This window comes from Diadema antillarum, unplaced genomic scaffold (assembly GCF_040938485.1).
Source record: "Diadema antillarum isolate AM-2024a unplaced genomic scaffold, OU_Dant_1.0 scf00000067, whole genome shotgun sequence".
Classification (NCBI taxonomy): domain Eukaryota; kingdom Metazoa; phylum Echinodermata; class Echinoidea; order Diadematoida; family Diadematidae; genus Diadema; species Diadema antillarum.
Genome location: NW_027270956.1, coordinates 1047876 through 1075457, shown reverse-complemented (window position 1 = coordinate 1075457; position 27582 = coordinate 1047876). Strand labels below are relative to the sequence as shown.

At 38.0% G+C, this 27582-nt stretch overlaps 1 protein-coding gene across 1 annotated transcript in view; it reads left to right on the top strand.

Moving 5' to 3' along the window:
- The first annotated feature begins 10249 nt into the window (after positions 1-10249).
- Positions 10250-27582, top strand: part of LOC139716601 (NXPE family member 3-like) — a 43251-nt gene continuing 25918 nt past the window's right edge. Inside the window, exon 1 of the mRNA XM_071628127.1 lies at positions 10250-10596. Coding sequence (XP_071484228.1) covers positions 10396-10596 — 201 coding nt within the window. The 5' untranslated portion in view covers positions 10250-10395. The remainder of the gene's footprint in view (positions 10597-27582) is intronic.

Genomic DNA, 27582 nt, shown 5'->3' with positions numbered 1-27582 from the left:
GTGTGTGTGTTTGTGTGTGTGTGGGTGGGGGGGGGGGGGGACATCCCCCTCCCGAACCTTTTTCCGGCCCATTCCGTCATTTTGCTCCCTACGTCCCTCCTAAAATGTTGGATTAATCTTGCCCCCTATAAACTGGACTGTTTGTGTGTGTGTGTGTGTGTGTGTGTGTGTGTGCGCGCGCGCGCCCCTAATTCATTGGAAAATATATAGTGATTGCCTCTTTGGGCCGCAAATCATATCCCCCCAACCAGGTCTGAGGATAATGTCTACGCCACTGAGTAACAGCGAGGAGGGGGGGGGGGGGGGGAGGGGAAGGAGAGGGTATGCATCCCCAGCTCACAAGGTAGGGGATGGCATGTACTATAATCATCCCCCACCCCTCCCGGTTTTGGGGAAAATATATTCTTTTCATTAGTTGCATTCTTTTCTTCTTCTTCTTCTTCTTCCTATTATTATTATTATTATTATTATTATTATTATTATTATCATTATCATTATTGCCATTACTATCATTATTGCCATTATTATCATTATTGCCATTATTACTATTATTATTATTATTATTATCATTATCATCATCATCATCATTATCATCATTTTTTATTATCATTTTCGTTATTTTGCTGTTAAAATCCTTACCGTCATCTTCGTTATTGTCACCTCGTATTTATTTCATATATACTTATACTTCTGATCCCTAAATACAAGTTTCTTCTGCTTCTAAATAGGACAGTGTGGTTAATATTCATCAAGAGACGTTTAAGACAGGGATGGAGTAGACGCATAAATCTTATTGTTGTTGTTATCATTACTATCTGTATCATTACATGTCTTGTAATCTTGAAACTAACAAATAGTAAGCCAGCACCACTTTGTCATTGAAGGGAGCGTTCAATTAAACCGTTCGTTTACCATATCACTAAATGTTAATTTCCTTACTATTTTGATCTTTTTGATATCTTGAAACTTTCTCTCAAAATTTCACCAAAAGAATTAATCAGAACGTTGAATTTTGATTCTATCCCACCCCCCCCCCAAGTTACACCTCGATAAGCTATCTACTCAGTGAAAAGACGAAAACGAAAAAAAAAAATGATCTAGTCACTCGGCATGCCTGACTGGCCTCAATAGTTGTTTCTCGAGTTTTTCATTAAAAATTTGCCTAAATTATGCTCCAGATCGATACATTTCAGTTCTTATGCAAAAACACCGGGATACACCCTCCTACCCTATTCTTACCATCTCAAAAGACTTGACTATTGGATTACGATATATAGTGAAAAGACGCATGCGCGGAAAATGTAGCCATACACATTCCCTGAATATTCAGTTTTCTCACTTGGGATTAAGCATTTTCCATTTATTTCCCTAAAAGTGTGCACAAGATCGTTATAGTTTTAAAAATGCAAAAGCTAAACACACTCCCCTTGGTTTTAGCTGCATAAACTTAGTACACCATGAAAAGTGAAAATAAAGTTTTAATTTGAATTTGAAAATGTGAAAATACACACGCGGAAAAGAGGTGATTGCAGATACCACAATTTTGCCATTCGTAATGTCTTTGACCATTAATCTTGTCTTCTTTTTGATCAAAAACGTTCCAAATACTCCCCCCCCCCCTCCACAAAAAAAAAAAAAAAATGTGTACCAGATCGCTGAGTTTCAGTTCTAAAAAATTAATGCAAAGGCTCCCTCGTACGGAAGGTGGTAGCCCCTCCCGTGCTCTCTCCCATCTTTCCATTTCCGTAGACCGAGTTATGCCGCATGCAGACGCTGAAATCGATGTGACAAATACCACTTTGGTTGTTCACGCTGCCTTGAATGTTCATTCTTTCTATCGTTGATTGATATTACTCCAAACATCCCCCCCCCAAAAAAAAGTACGTACCAAATCGCTAAATTTCAGTTTTAAAAGTGCAAGATCTCCACACCCTCCCCTTTAAAATGAAGAGACACACGAGGATTGCAGATACCACTGAGCTATATGTCCTTGAATATTATTTTTCCGACTTTTCGATAAAAAAAAATGTCCTATAAACAATATTCCCTAAAAGTGTGCACCAGATCATTGATATTCAGGGCTAAAACGCAAAATCTTCCGTGTCTTGGAAGGGGATACCTATATCCCGGACTCTCTTTTCGCTTCCGAGTAGTTTGAGTGTTCCTTACAAAATATTCAATAATTATGTTCTCCCCCTTCCCCCCCCCCCCCCCCGCCAAAAACTGGCCAGCCACTCGCGGGTCTTTTCCTATACACACGTTTACCCGTGTGTGTGTGTGTGTGTGTGTGTGTGTGTGTGCGTGAGTGCGTGTGTGTGTGTGTGTGTGGTTATTTAAACAAATATTGTGGTCGCCTCTTTCACTGTCTTTGGACCGCAAATCATACCCCTAATATCTGATGAGGACCTGTCTACGCCGTAACATGTCGCCTATTAAAGGCTGTTGCAATTACAAAAAAAAAAAAAAAAAAAATCGATAGGTCTATACAGTCTTTGTGCATGACAGTCTACTCCTGAAAACATTTTCTGCTCAAATCCACTTCCATCCTGCATGTAAATGCAATTCATATTATACACCGTGTACTGTAGCTATCGATTTTTAAAACGGAGTCCTCTTGATATTCTTAAGAAATCAACAACAAACAAAAGCTGCACACACCCCTTCTTTTCCAGTTCCCATAGACTTAATTAGTATGCAATGAGAACACACCCGTGTGAAAGATAATTGCCGCATTCGCAAAGTCCTTTCAATAATTCATTCTTACTACTTTTCAATTGAAAATTTTCCACTTTTTCACTAAAAGGGTGCACCAGATCCTTGTGTTTCAGTGCTAAATATGCGAAATCTCCCTAGTGTATGTGTGTGTGTGTGTGTGTGTGGGGGGGGGGGGGGTATTCCCCTCCCAAACTTTCCGTTCCGTCTTTTCGCTTCCTACCTCAGTTCCCCTCACAAATATTAAATATGTTATATTCTTCCGCCCTATAAACTGGTCTGCTACATGTTCGATAGGACATGTGTGTGTGTGTGTGTGTGTGTGTGTGTGTGTGTGTGTGTGTCGTCATTTAAACAATTTAATATTGTGATCGCCTCTTTCATTGTCTTTGGGCCTCAAATCATACCCACAATATCTGAGGACCTGTCTACGCCGTAACATGTCGCCTATTAAACGCTGTCGCAATTAAAACAAAAACAAAAAATCGATAGGTCTATACAGACTTTGTGCATGACAGTCTATATTACTCGTGAAACACTTTCCTGCTCAGATCCGCTTTCTTTTATTCCTGCATATAAAAGGTAATTCATAAACAATACGTGTGCTGTAGCTATCGATTTTCAAAACCGAGTATTTGGTAACGTAACACACACACACACACACACACACACACACACACACACACACACACACACAACATACACAAAGAACTCTCAAGCTAATAGAAGCTTTTCTGTATGAGTGTTTGACCAAGAAGGTATCACACACTGCCTCGGTTTGACTCACAATATCCTCCTTGACGCATGCTGACACAGACGAGACTAGACCACAACAGCTGTTCATTTTGTCGTATTATAGTTTCTTTCTTCTTCCTTTTTTTTTGTCATAAGATCCCGGTGTCCTAGCTCGATGTCCTTTTATATATAACATTGCTGGGATAATTGTGCAATACATTGAAACACAGGAATGTATAAGTACAATATTTTAACCCGGCCTTTACAACACGAATTTAGCACGCTAACTATAACATTTCAGATTCGCGTTCATGATCCTTGCTCATATCGTGTCGCTTTATGTTGTAACATCCTATAATAATAATCATTACATTATGTATTTCTCTGTTTTTATTCATCAAACGGCTGTTTTCTAATTTTTCTTTATGTGTTCGTTGTGCAGTATGTCAGTGAGTGGATATCGTGAGGCCTACCCCATTGCGTTTAATGAGCTCGCCATTATTAAAGAGCAGACGTACGGTAGGGCCTATACTTTTACCTATATACATAGTCTCATGTATTGTAAACTTAAAGGACAAGTTCACCTTCATAAACATAAGGATTGAGAAAATGCAACAATATTAGCAGAACACATCAGTGAAAGTTTGAGGAAAATTGGACAATCGATGCAAAAGTTATGAATTTTTTAAATTTTTGTGTTGGAACCGCTGGATGAGGAGACTACTACAGCTTGTGAGTCATATGCGTACAACAGTATAAAGAAAATATAAAAGAAAATTCAACATATTTTCACTTTTTTCACATAATACAAGAGCAATTGACTTGCCTCTTTCTAAAGGCAGGGGGAATAATATTACCCATAACATTTATCGGTAACGTGTCAGGGGAATGTGTACTTTTTTCAAAAGATGGAATTTTATGAAATTCTCTTTATATTTTCCTTATATTGTTGTACGCATGTGACATCTAAGTTATTCATACACTGCAGTAGTCTTCTCATCCAGCGGGTACTGTACAAAAACTTCAAAAATTCATAACTTTTGAACGGATTGTCTGATTTTCCTCAAACTTTCAATGATGTGTTCTACTAATATTGCTACATTCTCTCAATCCTTATGTTTATGAAGGTGAACTTGTCCTTTAACGCATTACGTTTTCGGTAAAGATTATGACGCGCATGATTTTCCATGATTCTATAACACACACACACAAGGTATTAGTCTTGAGTCATACGCAGTTTTATACCTTTTATATACCTTTTTAATAAATCGTGTATTGGATATTTATGTTTGGAAAAACAGTGCAGAGAGAAAAGACAAGATATAGCCGTCAACTATCAACCAAATTACACTAAGCCATAAATTTGATGACAGAGGCACTGTGAAGTGACGTCTCAGGGTCCTATACAGAGTTTGACATTAGCGGTGGCGCTGTGGCCGGAGCCACCAGAAAAAGAGGTTGCACTGAAAACTAAACTAGTCTGTCTCTCTGTCTGTCTGCTGGACTAACACAAATGCTAGTCCATAAATGCTAGCCCAGCACGACGGACAATAGTTTTACAGCAGAAATACGAGAATATAAAGCTATAGTCTGTCCTGCTGGGCTAGCATAACACTATATAGTACTAACGAAGAATGATGAGCTGGACTATACGTTTTCACGAGACAAGCATGAAACTAGTACTGTACAGTGTGCCACAAGCAAATCCAAAAAGCTAGTCCAGCAAACTAGTCCGTCTCGACGGACTAGTTTTAAAGGTAGTCAAGCATGTTAGTCCAGCAGGACGGACTAGCCTTTATGCTAGTCCAGCAACAAATTCAAGTTTTCAGAGTGGGCCACTATATATTTGCGAGTGTACAATGTACACATCATTTTTCCCCTTTTATTTGATATGCTTTCTAAATCCAGAACTCTCGCAACCACGGTTGCCACATTGCCGCTAGTATACACGACAACCGTCTTTTCAGCCGTTTTTTTTTTTTTTCTTGCCGCTCAATTTCAGATAGGCATTTTTCAGGTTCTGGAATTACGCCCTATATACGCTGAACATTTTAGATGATGACTGGCGGGGGAGGGAACATACCGAATGTTCCACCCGAAAGGTTTGAAATGCTATTGAGGGAGGTTATAAGTCCCGAGACGAAGTCGAGGGAATTATAGCCTCCCGAAAAAGCATTTCAGACCCTGAGAGTGACGCTTGGTACATGTTCCCGACAACAATTTTACCAAGTCACCATCTGTTATGCGTTGGGTTAGTCAAATACGTCAACGTCAACCACCAGCAGCACAACGCACTCGATCGGTCGCTCGTTGATCGCGCAGAGCCAAATGTACTGTGCGCGCGCGGTCCTAGGCTAGGCCACAGTTCTGTGGGCTAGGCCTTCTGTCTTTGTTACGTGAAAATGTTTTCCCATGGGAGAAAATACAAGAATGTTAACCCATGGGCGAACATAACGAATGTACCTCCATCACGTGACTGTGTTTAGCAAATCACTAAACGGTATTTGACTAACCCATTTAAAATAATCATTTCATGAATATGTGTATTGTGACGTCATAGATAAACTATGTTTATGCCTCAATTCAAGATTCAGAATTATAAGTATAGTGAACTTGGTGATGATATGTGTACGTGGTATTTGATATTTACCCTTCCCGCCATTTTCATATGAAAGTAATCTATATTGTCAGCGTTAATATTCTTTATTGTTTTATTAAATTATTCATGTCTTTATGTTTGCTTGTTTGTATAATTCTTAGTCACAGGTATAGTGTCCTTTGAAACAATATTTTTGCACATCTGATAATTTTCAAATAATTATCCTGGTTTATTGTAGGCCTATCATTTTAATGCTTTATCAAATGACTATTTTTGTTATCTTTTAGGGCTACCACATTTCATTGTAGGGCTACAAAAAAATATATTTCACGATTTTGGTGGCCCAAGGCTTGATGGCCTTAACAAAAAAGAAAATGTAATGCTCGGGAATTGCCTTGTTGATATTCTTTTCATGCTGTTCATGAACTTTTATGCGTTGCGCGCTTGTAAAGCACCATGATAACGAGATAGACTAGACGTTAGTCTCTGCTCTGTGTATAATTATTCCATCTTATCTTATAATATCTTGCCTTTTGATGATTTATTGTAATTCAATTCAATTCATTTTATTTCCATATTTATTAATACAAACCAATGATACATAACGCTTACATGATTACATGACATTTTAAGGAACTTTGAATCACGAATCACATAAGTTTCAACAAAACATGGATACAATATTATAGTGATATCAAATTTGGTTTCTAGATAAATAAACAAGTAAGCAATACAATCTTATTTTGTAACTCTTATATGGAAATCAGTGAAAACGTAACAGAAAAATAATATATATATATTAAAACACTTCAGTGGAGTTCTAATGGAATTTTTTTTAAAAAATCCATCTTCCCAAACGGGAAGAGTTTAGAGATCAAAATAATCGTCGCTGGATGAGAAATGAAACTTCAGCAATTATGGTCTAATACGAGCGTAACGATATAAATAAAAGATGAAAAGAACCTGTAAGACCTTTCCATATTTATTACAAGCTCTATTTCACTTACCTCGTAACTGCATGACTCAGGGTAATTTCTCCCCCACCCCCTTCTGCGAAGCCGGCTGGAGGAGGTAAACCAAAAGCCCTTCCATAATTTCCGCCCGTGCCATTGCGTCATCAGGAAATTCTTAGCAGAGGCTTCTAGAGCTTAGTAGGTCGGTGGTGTCGTAGAGTACTGTAGTAAGCTGCAGCAATGTACGCTTATGAGATCGACTGCAGTTCACTGTACAGTAAACCAATCGTTGCAAAATATTTAGTCTTATTGTCTAAAGATTAGAATTTTAAAGGAATAGCAATGCACGATCAAGCGCTAGAATTCGTGTGTGTGGTGTGTGTGCGCATGTGTGTTTGTGAGCATGTATGTGTGTCAACAAAATGTTGTATTTATTAGGGGCCGTGGAACTAGGGGGCTGCAACCCCCATACTTTAAGCTCGTAACAAACAACAGCAAAAGCAAAAAAACCAACAATAACCAAACAAAAATACATGAAGAAGAAGTCACAGCACCTATTACATCTCATACATCATAGTTTCAATTTTCAGATTTAGTTTCTTCCCGTCTAATACCCCTTTCCCGCTGCCCGTCTCGGTGAACCACCGAGAGGTTCCCCGGTGAATTCACCGGGGAACCTCTCGGTGAAAGTTTGAGTGCCGTCGTTTCACACTGCTCTCGGTGAAACTTTCCCCTAGACGGGTTTTCTGCTCGCAACGTGGGTGATCTTATGTACTTGAGTTTGTTGTGCATCTGCGACTTGGTTTTTTCGATCCCATGTTCAGCAAGTTTTCGGAGGAGGGACTCGTACGCGGCAGCGTCAGCCGACGTCCCGCTCAGTTCTTCGTTCACTGCTGCCTCGCTACAATTGAAGTAACAGTCTCTCTTCGTCTTTGGTCCACGCTCCAGCCATTTGCAAAATTCCCTCAAATTTCAACAGCACAAAACGTCAACGGATTTCTCCTGCACACTGTAAACCCAGCACTTGACGAGAAAAGCACAAAATACGAAAAAATCAATCAAGAGGCGCACTGATCAGACTTTACTGGAAGAGTTAAGAGCTAGACACTAGAGGAAGATGAAGAAGGAGGAAGCATCAAATCGATCAAATACATATGTACACTGTAAACCTATATCAGCTTTGTATACAGTACACGGCGTGCTAATTACTAGTAAACAATACAATGCACAGCACGATGCAAAACAATGCCGTCGCACTGTGAACGCCACATTGCACACGAAACGACATACTACTAGTAGTACATGTACTATGTAGTGTCGTGTGTATGTTTACAAACACGAATTACTAGTACCCTTTACGTGTGGATTTGGGAGGTCGAGTGCGCGCTAGCTAGCTGAAAACGTGTGCAGGACCAGAAACAAAACATGACCTTTGACATAATCTGCATATTTTCCCCAGTGTTTCACCGAGACAACCTTTCACGCTGGGCGCTCTCGGGGAACCACTGGGTGATCTCCCGTTGAACTATCGGTGTTCACCCAGGACGCTTCTCGGGTAAAAATTGCCCCAAATTTCATCGGTGTTTCACCTAGGCTTCCCCTAGGTTTCAACCGAGTGACCTTTCACACTGCGGGGTTCCCCGGGTGCCCCCAGGTGCCCCCGGGGAAGATTTTCTTCAGCGGGAAAGGGGTATTAGTGGGGTTGGGGGGGGGGGGGGGGTACCACTGACCCGTACCATGCACCCTCTGGTCCCCCCCCCCCCCACACACACACACTTAAAGAACGTTCCTCAGCCCACTCTCTTCGGCCCTCTCTTCCAACAGCCCTGGTTTATGGCTTTGAGGCATGTCCTTACAAAGTCGGAAACGCTTGTGCTTGAATATGAAACATTTTCCTTAAAAAAGTGTGTAGGCCTAGGATAATATACAAAAAATTATATGTGTGTGTTTCACATGACACCACGACGAAACAGCGTCGTAAACGTGACGTAATATCACTGTAGCATTTTAGTGAACTGTGGTGAACTGTATGTGCAGATACCTGTGACATATGACAGGAAGGATGAAACAATATTTACGTTTTTTTTTTCTTGCGTTCACATGATCTACCTCATGTTATACATTTAAAGTGATGCGTCAGTGTCCAAGCTCACTGAAGTAGATTGAATAGAATAATCTGAACGACGAAAGTTTCATCAGAATTACTATAAGAATACGTTGAGTGTTGAATTTTGAAGTTTTACCAACATTTTAGAAACATTTTACTGGTCCAAATTAAATCGGCTGAGAGAGTGTGAGGAAATTATTTTATCCCTCCGCCAAATTTCCATTGGCTCGCATATAAATCTTTTCTCTAAATGGAGTGGATTGAATAAAAGATAGTAACTATCATCCGCGTTGAATTATTATGGAGTTGAAAACATTTGAAATAATGAGTTATACTTCTCACAGAGAGTCAGGGTAGCTGTATCACGGACATAAACTTATATTTTTACAAATATGCGTCATATTACTGCCAGAGTTATTTAGCCATGTATATACACAGGCCATATCTTGACCTAATTCACATACAATACACATCATTTTTTTTTTTTTTGGTGAAAACATAATGACACAGACATTGAAACGAATGCCTATTTGTATGTACGTCTTTAAATCTAATTCATATAAAGTCGAATAGACTGCCGGAAATTGTAGCATTGAAAGATGTCGAAGTTCGACAAACTACTGGCCACATCCTGCTGTTATCATTTTAACATTCAGTGGCGGATCCAGGGAGGAGCGCACCGGGCGCCCCCCCCTTATTTTTTTTGTTGAAACAAAAAGAAAAATAGGAGAGGGGTGCTATATGTAATTTTGTAAAGGCGCCCCTCTTCACCGAATTCCTGGATCCGCCCCTGACATTGGAATATCGTGAATTGGTAGGATTTCTGCGTGGGTGTTTATCAGAACGTTTGGAGTAGGTATAAAGGCTGGCTTCCATCTATCAATTTTCAGCTTTCATTGCTTAGCCTTTGAATGACTTGTTCATGTTAAACAATGTTCTGGTTGGTTGTTGTGTTGTTAGTTTGAGTTGTGTCATTTGCTCGGTTCGTTCCGCCCCCATGTCCGATCAACAGTCTTCAGTACATACATAGGGCAGTAGCAGCCGCGTGTTCGGGTTCGACCCGATTGAGGAGGTTCGGTGAGAAAGGCTGGTGGCGGCCAGTCCTTGTATTATTTTGCAGTAAACCTTCAGCAGACTATCAACGCCTATAGCATTATGTTCGCGGCATCCCTATGCAACATATCGCATCAATCGAGTGACTATTCCATTTCCATCTCCCTCTGGTCATCGTGCCACAGGATCTGTACTGACGATATTCAGAGAAAGATACCAACTTGGTGATCGACAGCATGGCATCTACAAAATTATTGCTTTTGTTTTATTTGCCTCTCCTCGTCTGTATTTGGTATATTGCTCTATACTCTTTCCCTTTTTGCGGGACTCCTATCTGGAACATAAGGAGCGCCCCACCTGCTCCCGCTCCACGATTGGCTCCGCAGCTGAACGCAACTGGCGGCGGGGTTGGAGGAACTAGCGAGCATGATGTCCTGGTTTGTCCAATATTCTATTGTTTTTTCAATCTTTGAAGTTGATTGTTTTTCATTGGCGTCAGAACCAAACTGTAGTGTAACACGATATCATTTTGCAACGCATTCAAACCGATTTAATTCTTCTCTTGTGTAACGATTCATGTATTTTGGATTGTTTATTATTTTCGACATTAAAAATTCAATGCTACATCTACTTTTTTTTTCAGTTAAGATAGTATAAGCAGTACAGCGTGGGGTCAAATGTAAATTGATGTGCTTGTCTGTGTAGATTCACAGTGCATTACACAGGGGGAAAAAAGGCATGAGTTTTTACCAAGGACTCCAATTTGAAAGTCAAGAAACCTAGCCTCTACACCGCAGATTAATGATCAGAATTACATAATCACGCAGTGTAGGGCCTACATCGGTATACGTGCCAAGTTTCACTCGAGTATCGTCATATCAATTAAGAGAAACGTGTTTCAAAGACGGGTGATGTATTGGCAAGATACCCGGATATTTTATTGTAAACTGAATTTATGGGTAGGATCAGAACCTATTGTACATAAGAGTACATCCAAGGGGTTAAATTTTACCGTGGCGGTCCTGAGTAGGCCTAAAATTCCGTTTATAGCATACAAATAGATTCAAGAGCCAATTCATGTTCATACATAGCCGACATGACAGTGTAGAACAATTCAACATATAGGCAGGCTTGTTATTTAGTATTGTAAATGAAGATGTTGTTGATCTGGAAAGGATAACGAAAATCAGAGTTCAAGGACTCGATCCCGGCAGGACTCTAAATTTAAGTTTTATAACATTTCTTTGATTCACTGAGTATTGCTGCCGATTTCTCAATAGTCCAGCGGCATATAGCGCGGATAGTATATTAGACCTATTGCTCATATTTATTTGAAAGCACTACATTTGCCACATATGAAAATTGATATGCTAGTACTCTGTTGCAGATTTGAATAATGAGCCCTTTAGATGTCTTCTCCCGTTGCCGTGATAACGCTTATAAAAACTTGCATTTCCAATTAGATCAAACTGAATAGGAAAAGTAACTATACAATTGTTAAAATGGAATCAATCTTTCAAGTGCATAAACAGTGCATGGTAGTTATTTGTTTGTCTTCTTTTGCCATGGTAACAAACTATTTTTGAAAAATACATGTATTTCCAAATAAGTAATGATAAAACGTAATGTGAGTTGTTGAATCTATAGGACCTTTATTTAGAATTACTCATTCAATTGAAATTAAAATCCCAAGCGTTCTCTGACAACTTCCTCCAATGCCATGCTGACGAATTATTTTGAAGAAAAGGATATATATTTCTCATAAAATTATGTGAATTGTAACAAAAGTGACCAAATTCATAGATCTAGAGCTAGTAATCGATCTTTGGATTATCAAGTGCAATTAAAATCATAGTTTTTCAAGGAAATGAATTACATTTATAGATTGACATTATTTCGAACACCTCCAACATGCCTTATATACGAATTTATTTTTATTGGAACATCGGTATCTGGCAGATGCGCAAAGTGGGTACTTACAGCCTTTCATCACTGGTCCGTTCCCTTTAAAGACTTCCATTTCATGATATTTGAATATAACTGCCATGGCGGTTCAGCTTACCGTATGCCAACGTTTTAGCTCATCTTATAACCGATGTTCTTTGTTAAGGAAAGTAGGTTGGGAATTAGTAAACGAATGTATATATGAGCTACTACGCAATAATGTACGTGTTTATATGCTGTGTTTATACATGCATGGTTTGTTTGATAATATTTATGTTTCTGTTGCCTTAATAGCGATGATGCTCAGAGATATATACTGAAAAAAACCCACATAACTTTAAAGAGACAATCAGGAGAAGGGAAGTTTATGTTTATCTGGTTAGCTATGAAAAAACATGTCAAGTTAATATCTGTATAGCATGGCTATAAGTAACAGTAGACATCGCTAAAAAGAATTCATCGAGTTTGTAAATTCCGTTAGCAACATTCGCATGTCTGTGCAGATGTTCCATTATTAGCAGATCATGAAAATTGTTTCAATGCTGACTAAGCAATCATGGCAGTTATGAAGAGCATGCAGACATCTAATTCAACAAGTCAGACTGCAAGTGGTTCGTAGACCACCAATGAGTATCCTATACTGTCTAAAAAAAAAGAAGAGTGAAAATGTTCACTCTTGAAGGAGCGGATAACGGAACAGAGTGAGTTTCGAGTGAAATTGGAGTGAATTGTGAGTGAAAATGTTCATTTTCACTCATTTTGGAGTGACTTTAGGGATCACTCCTGTGGTACAATGGTTATTTATCATATAATCCGTATAAATGCGCTGCTTGCCAACACATCTACTGACAGCAAAAATTGGTAGTTGCAATATCAGTATCGAAAGAGTAGTCAATATATTCGATGCAAAATAACATATGGATGCTTCCCTATAAGTGTTAGTGACGAATCATACTGGTCATTTGGTCTGCGCAAGGTCTTTCTTTGTTTGAATTCTATAAATTGTTATCCAAAGCTTATGCATTATGTCGCTCTGAAAACGAATGAAGTGCCCCAACGGACTAGGAAAGAGAAAGGTCATTCGTACCACTGCGCCCACGAGCTAACTCCGAACTATAGCTTTTACATTGTGGATGAAACTGAAATTAAATTGTTGGTTTTGTTCTTTTCACAGACGTAAGGAAAGACATAAGTCTGAGCATGATCATCTATGCTACTACATTTTGCTTAACGAACACTTGCGTATTATAAGACAGGACCAAGATGACTTTCACTTTCTTAAATATCCAGAGCGGATGAAAGCATGCACATTGATCGTGCTTTAGATGGGCAGGAAAATTGGTAATAACAAGGAATTTAGTTCGAGAACTGGAGTTCCAGCCGACTATTATCCAAACAGCCCTTAGTTTTTAAAGGGGTGCACAGCTCAAAAGACTTTTGAAGGCGCATTAAATTGTGCCTTCAGTGATCCGCATTTGATGCCGCCATCTTTTTTTTCTAGCGACTAATTGAAGATTCATAGACACCAGCATTGATGTCGGGTATATTTTCAGTGTTTTTGTTTTCTTTTTTCTTTCTTTTTTCTTGGATGGTGGTAGTGGTGGAATGAAATTGGGTTCACAGTGAATGGAACTGATGTGACTTTATTTCTTGAACCTCCTATTGATGATGATAATAATGACCAAAAGAAAAAAGTATGTTCTCGCTAATTCCATATATATAAGTAGACGTTTGTTAATCTGAAAATGAAATCAGGTTCTTTAATCCGCACACATTTTGGCGTTATTTTGAAGGTTCGGTATTCCGAGTTTCGTATAGTTTAGTCCAGAATTAAATATGTAAGATTCGTTCATTGATCCGAAAATGAAAGAGGGAGAGATCGAGAGAGAGAGAGAGAGAGAGAGAGAGAGAGGGGGGGGGGGACGAGGAGGGAGAGGGAGGTGCGTACTAATGAACTTTCGGAATTGTGAATCTTTTTCTTTCTTTCTTTCTTTCTTTCTTTCTTTCTTTCTTTCTTTCTTCTTTTTCCGTTTTCGGATTCAGGGACCTTCGGAATAACGAAGTGCAACTATATTGAGTGTAAGAAGAGGATATGCGGTTCCTGTAATGATACATTAAAGACCATAAATTGCAATGACTTCCTGGGCATGCTGGGGATTCAACACCAGCAACGAACAATTTGAATACCTGTACTATTTGGAAGGGTCATAATTGAATTCTACGAATAACAATTGTAGAATGACACATGAAGTGTTTATGGTTTGGATATGATAACCGATTACAGTCGACTTTATTGAAAAGTGTTTTTTTGTGATGTCCGCGTTTAGCGCTATGCAACCATTGCCTTGACTGAATGTTTAAGGCTCGGTCTGCTTTGACATGACCATTTCAGCAGAAGACCTTGCATACACACGCACTCACACACACACACACACACACACACATACACATACACACACACACTCACTCACACATACTTACGTATGTCATGTTTGATATTATGCACACCATGGAAATATTAATGACTATTTGCGACTGCATTTATATACACTGCCCTCATAATGTTCCTCGTGTAACCCTGTCAAGCCTTTTTTTTTTGTTTTCAGTGATCTTTTTATTAATTCCATTTCCTTTGAGAATATAACAATTCAAAAAAAATTACACACATTCTACATAACATCTGTCATAAATCATGTAGATATTCCTACAGTTATGAGACATAATCCATAATCCATAAAACAAGAATAATCATTCAATTCATTTTAAGTCAGATATCAAACAGAAGAGAGGAAATAGAATGAATTATCCGATCATTCCTTTTTAACTACAAAACAAACAAGCAGAATTCATATATGCATTTGTGAGCAATTTAGCCAAACACTAAAAAAAACAGGAAATGAAATTTCTATTATATCAAAAGAACGATGACAACAACAACAACATAAACCACCCTCATTCCCACCTTTCCACCATACCCAACCCTCAACTACTCATAACTTTAAACTTTAAACCCCCCCCCCAAAAAAAAAAACGTCCTTCTCATCTCTAAACCACCTCCCCACCCTCTACACTACATCCACCTCCTTACCCGAGACAGACACACTCCCTCTCATCCACCTCTCATCTCATCCACCTTTCATCCACCCACCCATTTACACACCCACCCTGCACACACATCCGCTTAAACACACACACACACACACACACACACACACATCCACTTAAACACACTTCCACACCCCCTGCACACACATTCACTCACCACAACACACAGCTATTTCTGCTCGCATTCAGAACATAATAATTATGCTAATTATGCTTAGGATATATGCTGCATACACACAATACATGCATGCACATACACATATCATACACACAATATACATATCCACATACCTGCATATATATTCTATATACACAATACTTATCTCTGAACTCAAAAATATCTAAAGAAAAGAAGTCAGTAATCAAACACACACAAAAGGGGAGAAGTACGGGTGCATAAATAAACTAATCCTTTACAAATTTTTTAAACATTCCCATTTCAGCAAATGCAAACCCGGTTTATTTCTTCTTATGGCAATATCATTCTCTTCCTTTCGACATTGCATTAATGCCTTTTTTAATTCTACCAATGTCGGTGTTATTAACTGTGACCTCGCTTTATATAACATATGTTTAACTATAAGAATAAGAGTGTTGTACAGTTTGATTCTGTGAGAAGTTCCTTCTAAACCAATATGTATATCCCGCCAAGCTAAATTACGTAACTCTTCTAACTGAAAGTACTCAATGAAATCATGCCATAAAGATTTAACTTTTTCACAGTTCCAAAATAAATGCGAGTAAGTTTCAGAGCTTTTTCCACAAAAGGAACATAAATTATCAGCCACAAAACCAAATTTTAGGAGCTGTTCCTTAGTATAAATCGCCCCGTGTAATAACTTATATTGAAATTCTCTTAAGTCTCCAATTAGAGTTGAACTTCTGGGCCTTATAAAAATATCTCTCATACTTTTATCAGCGAAAACAAATTTTTGGTGTCCATCTCTAATTTCTAAACAGTAAGACTGCTTTAAAAGAGACACGAAATGTGAATAAATCTTCCTGGATTGTATCTTTTTTAAATCTGTAATTTGGCCAAAAAACTTTAAAGGTATATTAAAATCACTGACATCTACTTCATACCAATTGCATAAAATTCCATCATATTTCCCACTTTTCAAAATGGACTCACAAAAACTCCATACATGAGCAATATTTTCACTTTGTAAACCTAAACTTTGAAAATAACTAATTGGTCTTATGGATTGTTTATCAAATAATTGTTCTAAGTGATAAACCTTCCGCTCATATAAATCTGCATTAAATATCATTTTCCCTCTCAATAAAAAATCTTTATTATTAAATATAATTGGATTAATTTTCCCTTCTTCAAAACTTCTGCAGTTATATAAATCTTCCCAGGCAGCTAACATTTCTAAATAAAACGATGGTGCCTTAAAGTGAAAGTTTTTTAGTCTCATAATTGCAAAGAAATAAAATTCTACCTCCTACAGCTTTAAAACTGTGATCAAAGTATACTTTCCAACTCATATTTCGTTCTCCATACAAAAGTCTTTTTACCCACATCACTCTCTGAGTTTTCACAAACAATTCAAAATTCATCATTCTCAATCCACCATCCTTGTAATCCTGATACATAATGGCTCGTTTGACGCGATCCTTGCCCTTCCACACAAAATCAAAGCAACTTTTTTGAATTTCATCAAATAACCATTTTGGAACAACAGAGGATGACGCCACATAAATCAATTCAGATAAAGCATAAGTTTTAAGTAAGTGAATTTTCCCCATGATGGTGAGATCTCTTTGCTTCCACCAACCTAAAAGTCTTTTAATTTTACTTAATATTTCTTTATAATTAACTTCCTCCATTCTCTTCCTTTCTAAAGCAAATGTAATCCCTAAAATCTTAATTTCTGTAACTATACTTCCAAACTGAAATTGTGCTACATTCTCTTCATCCTTACCAATAATCAAAACCTTCGTTTTATCCATATTAACCCTTAAACCACTGACTTCCGAAAAAATCTGAAATAAGTTTTGTAGTAACCTAACTGACTCTTTGTCTCTTATAAAAATTGTCATATCATCGGCATACAGTATCTGCTTTACTTCAAAATCACCAAGATCAATCCCTCTCAAAGTAGTCTCATTTCTCAAAGCATGTGCCAAAATTTCAATAACTACTAAAAATAAATAAGGTGATAATGGGTCACCCTGACGCACACCCCGTTCAATTCTAAAATAACCGGTTGAAAACCCCTCATTCATTACACAGCTGCTAATATCAGTATAACATGTCTTTATCCAAGAACAAAAAGAAGGGCCAAATCCAAAATTTTTCAAAACGGTTAATAAAAACGAATGAGATACCGAGTCAAAGGCCTTCTCAAAATCAACAGCTATTAAATAACAACCTATATTATATGACAGACAGTGAAAAATCATATCATCTATTAATCGAATTGCTTCCCCAATATTTCTGTTTTCCATGTATCCCACTTGATCCATGTGTATTATCTCACTCAAAACTTGTTTCATTCTCTTCGCCAAAACCTTTGAAAGAATTTTATAATCCACATTCAAAAGTGTAATCGGTCTATAATTCTTAATATAAAGAGGATCTTTACCATCTTTTTCTATTAATGTAATGGTCCCTTGCTTCTGTGATACTGATAAATTACCCCTATCATACGCTTCATTCAATACTTCAACTAAATGGCTGCCTAAATATGGCCAAAAAATGATATAGAATTCCACCGAAAGCCCATCATTACCTGGAGCTTTATTATTTTTCATTTCTTTTAAAACTTCATAACATTCATCTATAGTAATCTTTCCTTCACAAAATTGTTGACTTTCCTCACTTAACTTTGGAATACTTTAAAAAAAAAACCTTTCATTTAAAACCTCTTTTACTGCACCCCTCTTCTTTTAATATAATGTTTCATAAAAATTTCGAATTAACTTCAAAATTTCATTTCTATCTTTTATAACAGAATTATCTTCACTATATAATTCATATATTATAGTTTTCTTTTTATTTGATTTTAATAATTGTTCAAAATATTCTTTATTTCTTTCCCCGTTCTCATACCAGGCTGCTCGTGATCTAACTTTAAGTCCTTCCAATGATCTATCATATAATTCACTCAACATTTTTTTCTTTTCAACATATTGTGTATTTATTTCTAAAGAAGCAGCAGCAGTTAATAAATCTTGCTCTAAAATTTTTAATTCCTTTTCTAACTTTTCAATATTCATTCGCCTTTCCTTTGCTTTTCCTTTCGAATATTTTCTTGCATATTCACTCATCTTCATTTTTAAAAAATCCCAAAAAACTAATTTATCATTAAATGCATCTTCCCACGTTTTCATAATACTTTCTATTTCCGTTATCATTCCTTCTACAAATTCTTTATCATTACACAAACTGTTATTAAATTTCCAATACGATTTACCCCTACAGTTATAACTTTCCGGAACAAATTGTAATTCTAATCTAATACCGGAATGATCACGAGTAACAGATGTCATAATTTCACAATTTCTTACTAATCGCACCATGTGGTCTGATATGAACCAATAATCTAAACGAGTTTGTACTAAAGGGTTTAACTGTTTGAAAGTAAATTGCTTACTGTCCGGGTTTCTTTTCCTCCATATATCTAATAAACTATATTTCTTAAGAAAAAAATTCAAATTCTCTATAAATTTACTCTTTGAAGGTGTTTTAGGCCCTATATAATCCAAAGTTTCATTCAAAATTGCATTAAAATCTCCTCCTAGAATAAGAGAACATTCACAAGGACAGAAATCTGATATAAGTGCATCTATTTTTCCCAGAAATTCCGTTTGTTCCCATGTTTTATCTCTTGTTGGAAAGTAAACATAACCTAATAACAACTGAGAGTCAAAAATGTTTCCTTTTAAAAAAATATAACGACCCATATCATCAACTTTTATTTGATCAACTTTGATATTACCACCAGAAGCTATTAAAATTAGAACACCTCTGCTGTGACTTGAGCCGTGACTAAAAAACATTTCACCTCCCCAATCTCGTTTCCACAAATCTTCAATATCGGGTGAACTATACGTTTCTTGTAACAATACGACATCCCCTCCTTTACTTTTAGCCCATTCAAAAATTCTGTTTCTTTTTTTTCCTGTTCCGTAAACCTCTAACATTTACAGAAATTAAAGTTAAACCCGCCATTTTAAACAAATAATTATTCCCAAATGTTGTGACCTTATTGCCCAAATACCATACAATCTCCTTTGAAAATCTTGTAACATCATTAACTTTGATACCGGGCACCTCCACTTACAATCAATACGGGGCTTGTTTTTATCCAAACAAACTGCCGATTTAATACATGCTTCTGAATGCGAGCAGAAACAACCACAACAACACCCCATACAACGTATCAGACATCGAACCACACCAAAGCCCTTAACCTTACAATCCCTGGCATATACCCTAACATACCCCATCCCTCCCTCCTATTACAGCCTAAATTATCCCAATCTCTAATTCAGTGACAGAAGCCTAATACCCATGTACAACATATACCTACCCAGTACACAACTTCAAACATTACAGAAATAAACCTCCAAACCAAAACAACTAACCAACTTTCCATAACGCAAGGAGATGATTGAAAGCGGCCCTCAAACATGCATCTCCGTACAGAAAATGAGTTTCTGCAAAATCTGTATACTTTACCCCAACATAACCTTAAAAAAAAAAAAAAAAAAAAAAAAAAAATTCCTGCGTAACATGCATGCACTGATTTGACCCGGGTGGATGATAATGACTTCCTATATTAACTGCCAACAGATTATTCAAGTCATGCATAATGAATATGAAACCTGCCGAACCAAGAATCCGTACCGGGTACATTTTGGGTGTGGTGCAACACACTACCAAAACCCAGATCAATGGGCAACAAACGTTGTGTGAAATTAGTGTCACACTTAAGCACCACCCCCAGAGCCTGAAAATTTACATTCATGGTATGCATAATATCTGCAAGAAACTGGTTCAGTCCAGTTTAGAACTACAGGACTGTCTGTTTAAACATTCAACCCGTCATGCACAACTGCCAAGAAACTATTTTCTCCCTTTTATTGAATATAAATAAAAGTATGCAATTTAGATTCCACAAATTGAGACGGAACTTGACATAGCCCTTGACATAGCCACATATAAACCTACATGATCGTTGGGTGGGGTGCCGCGGTCTCTAAACTAGAAATACGAATTTCTGTCCCTTATCCGTTTAAGCAACTGGTATACTGCATATCTACGGTAGTCCAAACAATGACTCTTTATTCGAGCTGTTTTTATTGTAACTTATTGACAATTATCAATTGCCTTCATCGACCTCGATAAGAACTCTGTTTTTCAGTGTTTGAGTAATACTCTATTCAAGTAATGTGCAGATTAATGCCCCGTCACTGACCAGAGACGCTTACCTGGAAACATTAAACTGCACATTACTTGAATATGAGACCATTCTGAAGCAAATAATTTTCACACAAGAATAGATATATAGTGTACTCTTAAATGAATCCCACAAGGATTGGAACAATCATCCTCCAGCATTCCCACTGATTCCCACTGATCAGTTACTAGCCATCCCCTTTAAGTGACTATTTTTTTACTTATTTTGAAAGACAGAAGGAAAATATACCTTCAATTGTAACTATCACTTTGAGTATCCTTATTATGTGCCCAAATTGCAGACTTTGTCCGATGCGTGAGAAAAATGGGTGCCATGCGTGAGATCGTGAGACGATCACCCCTAAATGCTTGAGTCTCACTCAGAATGCGTGAGACTTGGTAGCTCTGTATGTGCCTCTACCACAACTGTCATGGCTCATTGTGAACCCGAGGCTTGAAAAGCATTGATTCCTATAGTAACTACACTGTTAGAACGCTGTGTAAAATTTCGTTGTTTAAAATATTGTTGTTTAAAATTCTAAACAATGTTGTTTAAATATAGAAAATTGGAGCTTGATTGCCTTAAACAGCGGTTGTTTAAAAACAATTCGGAATGATTGTCCAAACAATTAAACATCGTTGTTTAGAAATTGATGGGCAAAAGTCATGTGATTGTCATGAACCAATCAGCGGGCCTGCATGTATCCTTTTCGTCGCAATCGATCGCCGCCGGGCGGCCACCGCTCCTCACACACACACATACATCACACGTTTATGTACGTATAGCTACAGTATACAGTAGCGCATAGCGCGGCTATTCATCATGATGGACGGCGGTGACGATGACTGCAATGCAGCTATATCATGGAGTCACGAACATTCTCAGCAAATGGGGTCTAGCTATAGAAGAACTTTGCCAGTCATCCCAAGGTATTTATTTATTTAACTGATAGTTACATATCGCTTCATGCCCATCTGTAATTTGCATGATGTATGAAGCTAGTCACGGCTCACGCTTTGGGTTCTTGGCCGGGCTGCGCTACGCCTCGCCTTCATGCATGTAATGTAGATCTAACAAACTGTTAATGTTTAAGTTAGGTCGTCTGTACCGGTACGTACATTATGTTTTTCAACCAACTCGTGCTTGTATAAACACTTGCATAATTCAATCCTTACATACATTTTCAAAACTTCAGATAAAATACGAATTTCTTTTACAGAAACTAATCATCTAAATCAGCGTACGGAATATTCCCATTGTTGACACAATACAGTAGCCTATTCGTTGTACAGTATTCTAAGTTGTAACAGGCACCGTATCTCATCATGCACAATTATAGGCGCAGTGTCCGAGTTCGATGATGTAGAAATCTAACATTCAAGTTAGTTTAATAGGCATAGGGTCTAACGTGACGGTTAGGGCCTAGCTAGGTAATGCTAGGGCCTAGTCAAGGGCTAGGGCCTATATTTTAGACTGCTAATACCATGCTAACTAAGTTCAATTACACAATGACCTGTCTCGATCATTTCCTACCTCATAATTTAGAACTTATGCCATGGTCGGCTGTATGATAGCCCTACGACCACCCTCTTGTAATAAACCGACCGTGTATTAATTGGCGCACTGAACGTATAGTACACACTTCACTGCACGCAAAGCACATAAAAATGGATTGGCTTTGACTGTTGATGAGGATGGTGTGGGAAAACGCGAAAATTCACCGTTCATTAACAAAGTTAATGGTTTTAATCAAGGGCAAAATTTTGAATGAATATTTTCACTGAATCATAATGTAATGTCTATGGAAGTTTCTAAAAAGCTTCGTACAACACGGTGTTAATACAACTCGGTTTGCGTGCATTGTCAATGCAAAAACAGCGGTCGATCTCAATAAGGAGCGTTACCGCGGGGAGCCTCGCAAGTTCGACGGCGATATTTTTGCACTGAAACTTCGAATTGAAAAGGGAACAAAGGCATTTGATAGCCTATATAGCTCTGGATTTTCTCAATCACGTAGGTCAAGTTTTTTGCATGAATTTCAGTGTTAAATATTCTTATCAAGCAAATAAACATTAGGCGGTCGATGAGTAGTAGGTCCAACCGTACAATTACTGTAAACATAACGAACCCCCTAAAATCCAATACTAAAATGCAAGTTAAGTTCTGCTACTTTTGCTGGAGCAATTCATTCTTTACTGAGCATCATTGCCATCAATGATGCTCGATGAATTAAGGTCTACGTAAGCTTCCAGTAGAAAAAAGAAAGGCCTAGAACCCCTATAGAAAATGAAGATAAAGACAGAAAACAGACTGTGGTGTTTTTAACGCACAATATAGTCTATGCACCACACGTAAACTTAATACCTGTAGTAATAATATACCACCTTAGTAGAGTTCTGTTTGTTTCGTGTAGGTAGGTGGTTTGGAACCAATTTTTGGCACTTTTGTCACTTTCGAATAAGTTTCTATGCAAAGATTAGGAGCTTTCTTCTCAGTCTGTCAAGATTTCCATGCCAAACGAAGCACATTGTGCAAATTCACTCAAACTTGTGAGAAAAATGTTTATAATGAACATTTTTGCAGAAGCTAATGATCATGCATAATTCACTCCATCATTTATGTTTTTGTTATTAACTTGAGTATTATAATTTTTTTCCCCATTTGGTTTATAGCATTCTTTCTGGGCCACCCTTAATATGATTACAAATGCAATCTTGTTCCCTAATTTGTACAGATCAAGCAAGACTTCAGCCAGGAGATCATGGCTGAAGACAGGATGTTTGCAGCATGGCCATGTATGCTGACAAAATACTCTAGTATGGGGAATCAAGATGTCCATCGTAGCAAACGCTGCTTCTTCGTCACACGGGTGACACCGCTGGCCTTTCCCAAGGTACATTTTAAATAGTATTGCTCTGTGTAGAGATTCTAATCTACAGCCCCAGTACTACCCTTTCCTTTTTTGCATTTGAGTTGAGGTGAATTTATTAACAACATTAACAAAATACTTACAGTATGTACATGACTATAAAAACAAAAACTGTTAGACCGAGAAATTCATTCAATGCTTGTTAATTAATTTCTAAGACTTTTGCAAAAACCTGCAAAAACTGAAGTGGATCTGTAATTTCAAAGCCAATATCAAAGAGATCACCCGGGCTCTTGATGACTCTTCTTTGTCCATCATTCAACTTGCATATATGTTCCCGTATTTGGTTTTGTTGCCGATTCGACATCATGAGCTTCCTTGGCATTTATCATGCACTGATCGAGTGACACATTGCATGCCTTTAGATCTTCATTGATGCACACACTTTTCATGTTCTCTTTTCCTTTCAGACTAGAATGCCCAGAATACAGTTTGTTCCTTTTGTTTGCAATAAAGTGGACTTTGATCTGCCTGCTCTTTCCTTCGTGCCTTTTCCCCAAGATGATGACAAGATCATGAAGATGAGATGTCCTCTTTCCAAATGTCTAAGCCAACTTCCTTGGCAACATTTGACTCGCCCTCAGTAAGCTCTTCCTCTGTCTCCTCAGCCCCCTCTGGCAGGCCAGTCAGGCAGAGATTGTCCCTCCTTAGCTCATGTTGGACCTCGTCCTGCTGGAACTGAATCCTCAAGAGATGACATGTGGATTCAGAACATCTTTAATTGTGCTCATACAAGCTTCTTTCGCTCCTTGTATTACATGCGGTAGTGCAGCTTTAATGACTGTAAATACAGCTTGGACAATTATTTGGGAGAGGCTGTCTCCTGCCCCTCTCTCACATTATAGCACCCCACGGCCACACAGTTCATGTACCCTGAAACTTCTGGACGGTTTGTCCTTGCCTCCTTCATCTACCATTCCCCTTTTCTTCTCCACTGCCTGATCAACTCACATGATAATCAAGCTTTTGTCATTATAGGATAACATTAACAGAGAAGTCTTTTATGAACTATTAAAATTTTTGCATTCTTTCTCCTACTACTTGGAATAAAAATCACTGGACCTTGAACATCCCTTGCTCTTGCTAATCTAATTAAGATATATGCATATTAACTGATCTTGCTTTATGCAATGCCAGAATATGACATGAACCTCCTGCAGAAGCCCAAATGTCATTCATATTGCAATAGTCTTTGTTAAGCACTTAACAGTAGTGCAAGATTATTCTTATTAAGGCACTGGCTGTCAACACCATTCAACATTCTTTCATCCAAGTTCATGGTAACTCTGATTGCTGCTTTGTAGAATAGCATGATGATTATTACAGCATTATAATTCTAATGCTTGGCCTTACAAGTTTGGCTCTACTAATCCACAATTACTTGCCCGTCTTGGTAGTAAATGCCGTTGCCAGAATCAGTCCCTCATTCAAAATGTGTAGTATTTTCTACAATACCCTCCAAACAACTTTAAAACTGCCCCTCCCCCCCCCCCCCCCACACACACACACATACACACAGTTAGTAATCCTGGTTGCAATCAAGTACAATATAAGTACATAAGCTAGCATCTGAATATGAGCTGATACTTGTCAGCATTTCTCTTTATCAGCCTTGATTGTGTTAATATTTTTAAAGGGTATATTTGTACTTATCATTCAAAATACTCCCCCTGTGTCATACATTTTGCTCCACAGAGGAAAAAGAGACGCTTGCATTCAGCATGCTGCCGCTAGTTTGCCGAGGCTGGACTGCGAGGGTGTGGGGCAAGTGCTCCTTTCAGGAGTCGTTGGAGTTATTCTGCGACTTTCAACCTGTAAGTACCTAACTGTTCGGAGGCTAATCTTCTAAAACAAGTGATGTGTTGCCCTCTTACTAAAATGATGAGATGGACTTTGACATTGCAATACAAAATATAGAAATCATCAAGCTGTGGTCCATAGTTACAGAAATTCCCAGTTTATGCTGTTTCATTTGTTAGTTTAGTCCATGGATTCTACATATTTATGCAAATTTACTATTTTGCTAATGTATGCTGTGAATCACAATTTTTTTATGAAAAAAAAAATCTTATATTACATAGTCAACATACACATTTACTTTATTTTGTGCCTGACTGCTCAATCACACACTTGTCCAATATCAATATGTCCTTTTCATTTTGATAGAAAGGGGAAAAAATTCGCATGAACTGCAAAATTGGTCACAAATGTCGCCAATAAGGAATATTCCATTCATTAATAAATATTGCACTTGACCTATGGTATCATTATATTCAGGAAGATGCTGGAAATATATCACCTACCACTCATATACATCCAATGTGATACAGGGTGTCTCCCCCCCCCCCCCCCCATACCAAAAAGAAAAAAGGCCTCGCATACTCCTTAATGTTCCTACAATGTAAGTGGACACAATTGTTATACTACTAGTATTGGAAAGAGTAACTTACCCAAAATAATGAAATGCAATTCAGAAGTAGTTTTTGCTTGATAATACTTTTTGCCTGGGCTTGCCAGCAATAAAATTAATTACCTTTCAGAAGTTCCCATAGGCCACACAGTTGAAAATTCATTCAGCCAGGTCATGGTTAGCCCTTGCAAGACTAGAAAATGTAATACATGGATCTTATATACTACATAAAATACCCAATTTAGGGTATATGTTTGCAAATGAAATGTTACAGAATTTGGCCAGGCACTTTATTATGAACTCAACATTGAACATTGGAAAAGTGTGGGAAATATATCTATTCTGATGGACTTCATTATACCAATGCCTCAACCCAACACTTCTGCGTAGATTATTTCAAGATTTTATTGAGATGTACAGTGTATATGCATGTTTCTTTTCCACTTCCATTTCATTTTACAGGAGGGCACAGACCTGGCTTTCTACATTGGACAAATTGACAGGAAGCAGAGACCACAGCCCTTCATCTTGCTGATGGGAGGATCCTGGAAGAAGCCACTGCAAACCTTTGTGATTAGGAAGTTTTCGCTACACGACGCGAAGACCGAGAATACGAGGAAGCGATCACTTGTGACAGTCCCCGTACTCTGACTCCCGTCCCCATATCTATGCAGTTTCGCTTTCCTGTACAAGACGGAGGCGTGGGGACAAGATCGCTGATTGGATGGCTGACTGGCTGGCTCACTCCTGCCCAGCATCGGGACCGAACGCTATTTTGGCCAAGTACCGTACTCGTTTTCCCCCGGACGGGACGTTCCTCACATTTGATCATGTGCAGAAGCAAATTTCGCACACGACACGCTTAACTCCCGGCCGCGTTGTGCTTGCGAAAACTCCCTATTGTAGAGAGACAGGGATTCTTGTTTCCAACTTTGACAAAGGCTGTGGACTGTGCATTCAAAGTGCATTATGTCCTAGATGTAGATTACCAGGCTCAATGTTTTGCTGCCTTGCAGTTCTTGGAGACAGTTGTGTACAAAATGCCTGGTAAAGTGACGTCCAATTCTGTGAGAGAGATCAGGACATACCTGAACTCTTCAAATCAGGAAGATTAGATGCGTAGAATGAGATTTTCATGGTCATCAGAAGTTTAATTGACAAAGTTGACTTTTAGGTCATTCGTCAAAGCAAAGGTTTGGTATCTATGTTTTATTTGTTTATAACTCAATAAGTAATGGATACATGTCACATGGAAAGATCAAAGGTCATGAGAAGATTGTTCTATTAGTGGGTAATGTTGGCCCTTGAAAACTTGCGATAAAGATGGGCTAGAAATGAATTAAAAAGGGTATTTTGCATAGTAATGACTTAATGAAATATTGGGCAAGATCTTCACAGGTTTATACTGAAGCATGACAGTCAATTTTCAGAAATATAGCAATTGTGAAATTAAAACCTCATATCTGTTGAGCATAATGGAGGTGACACTCTGTACTGAATGTGGCCTTCATAAAATTCAAGATGAACTGTTTCGTAGAATGTATATTTCCATTATGAATTTATTTCATTGTATATAGAGTAATCTTCATTACTGCCATCTCTATCACAGGAGTGACAGAGATGA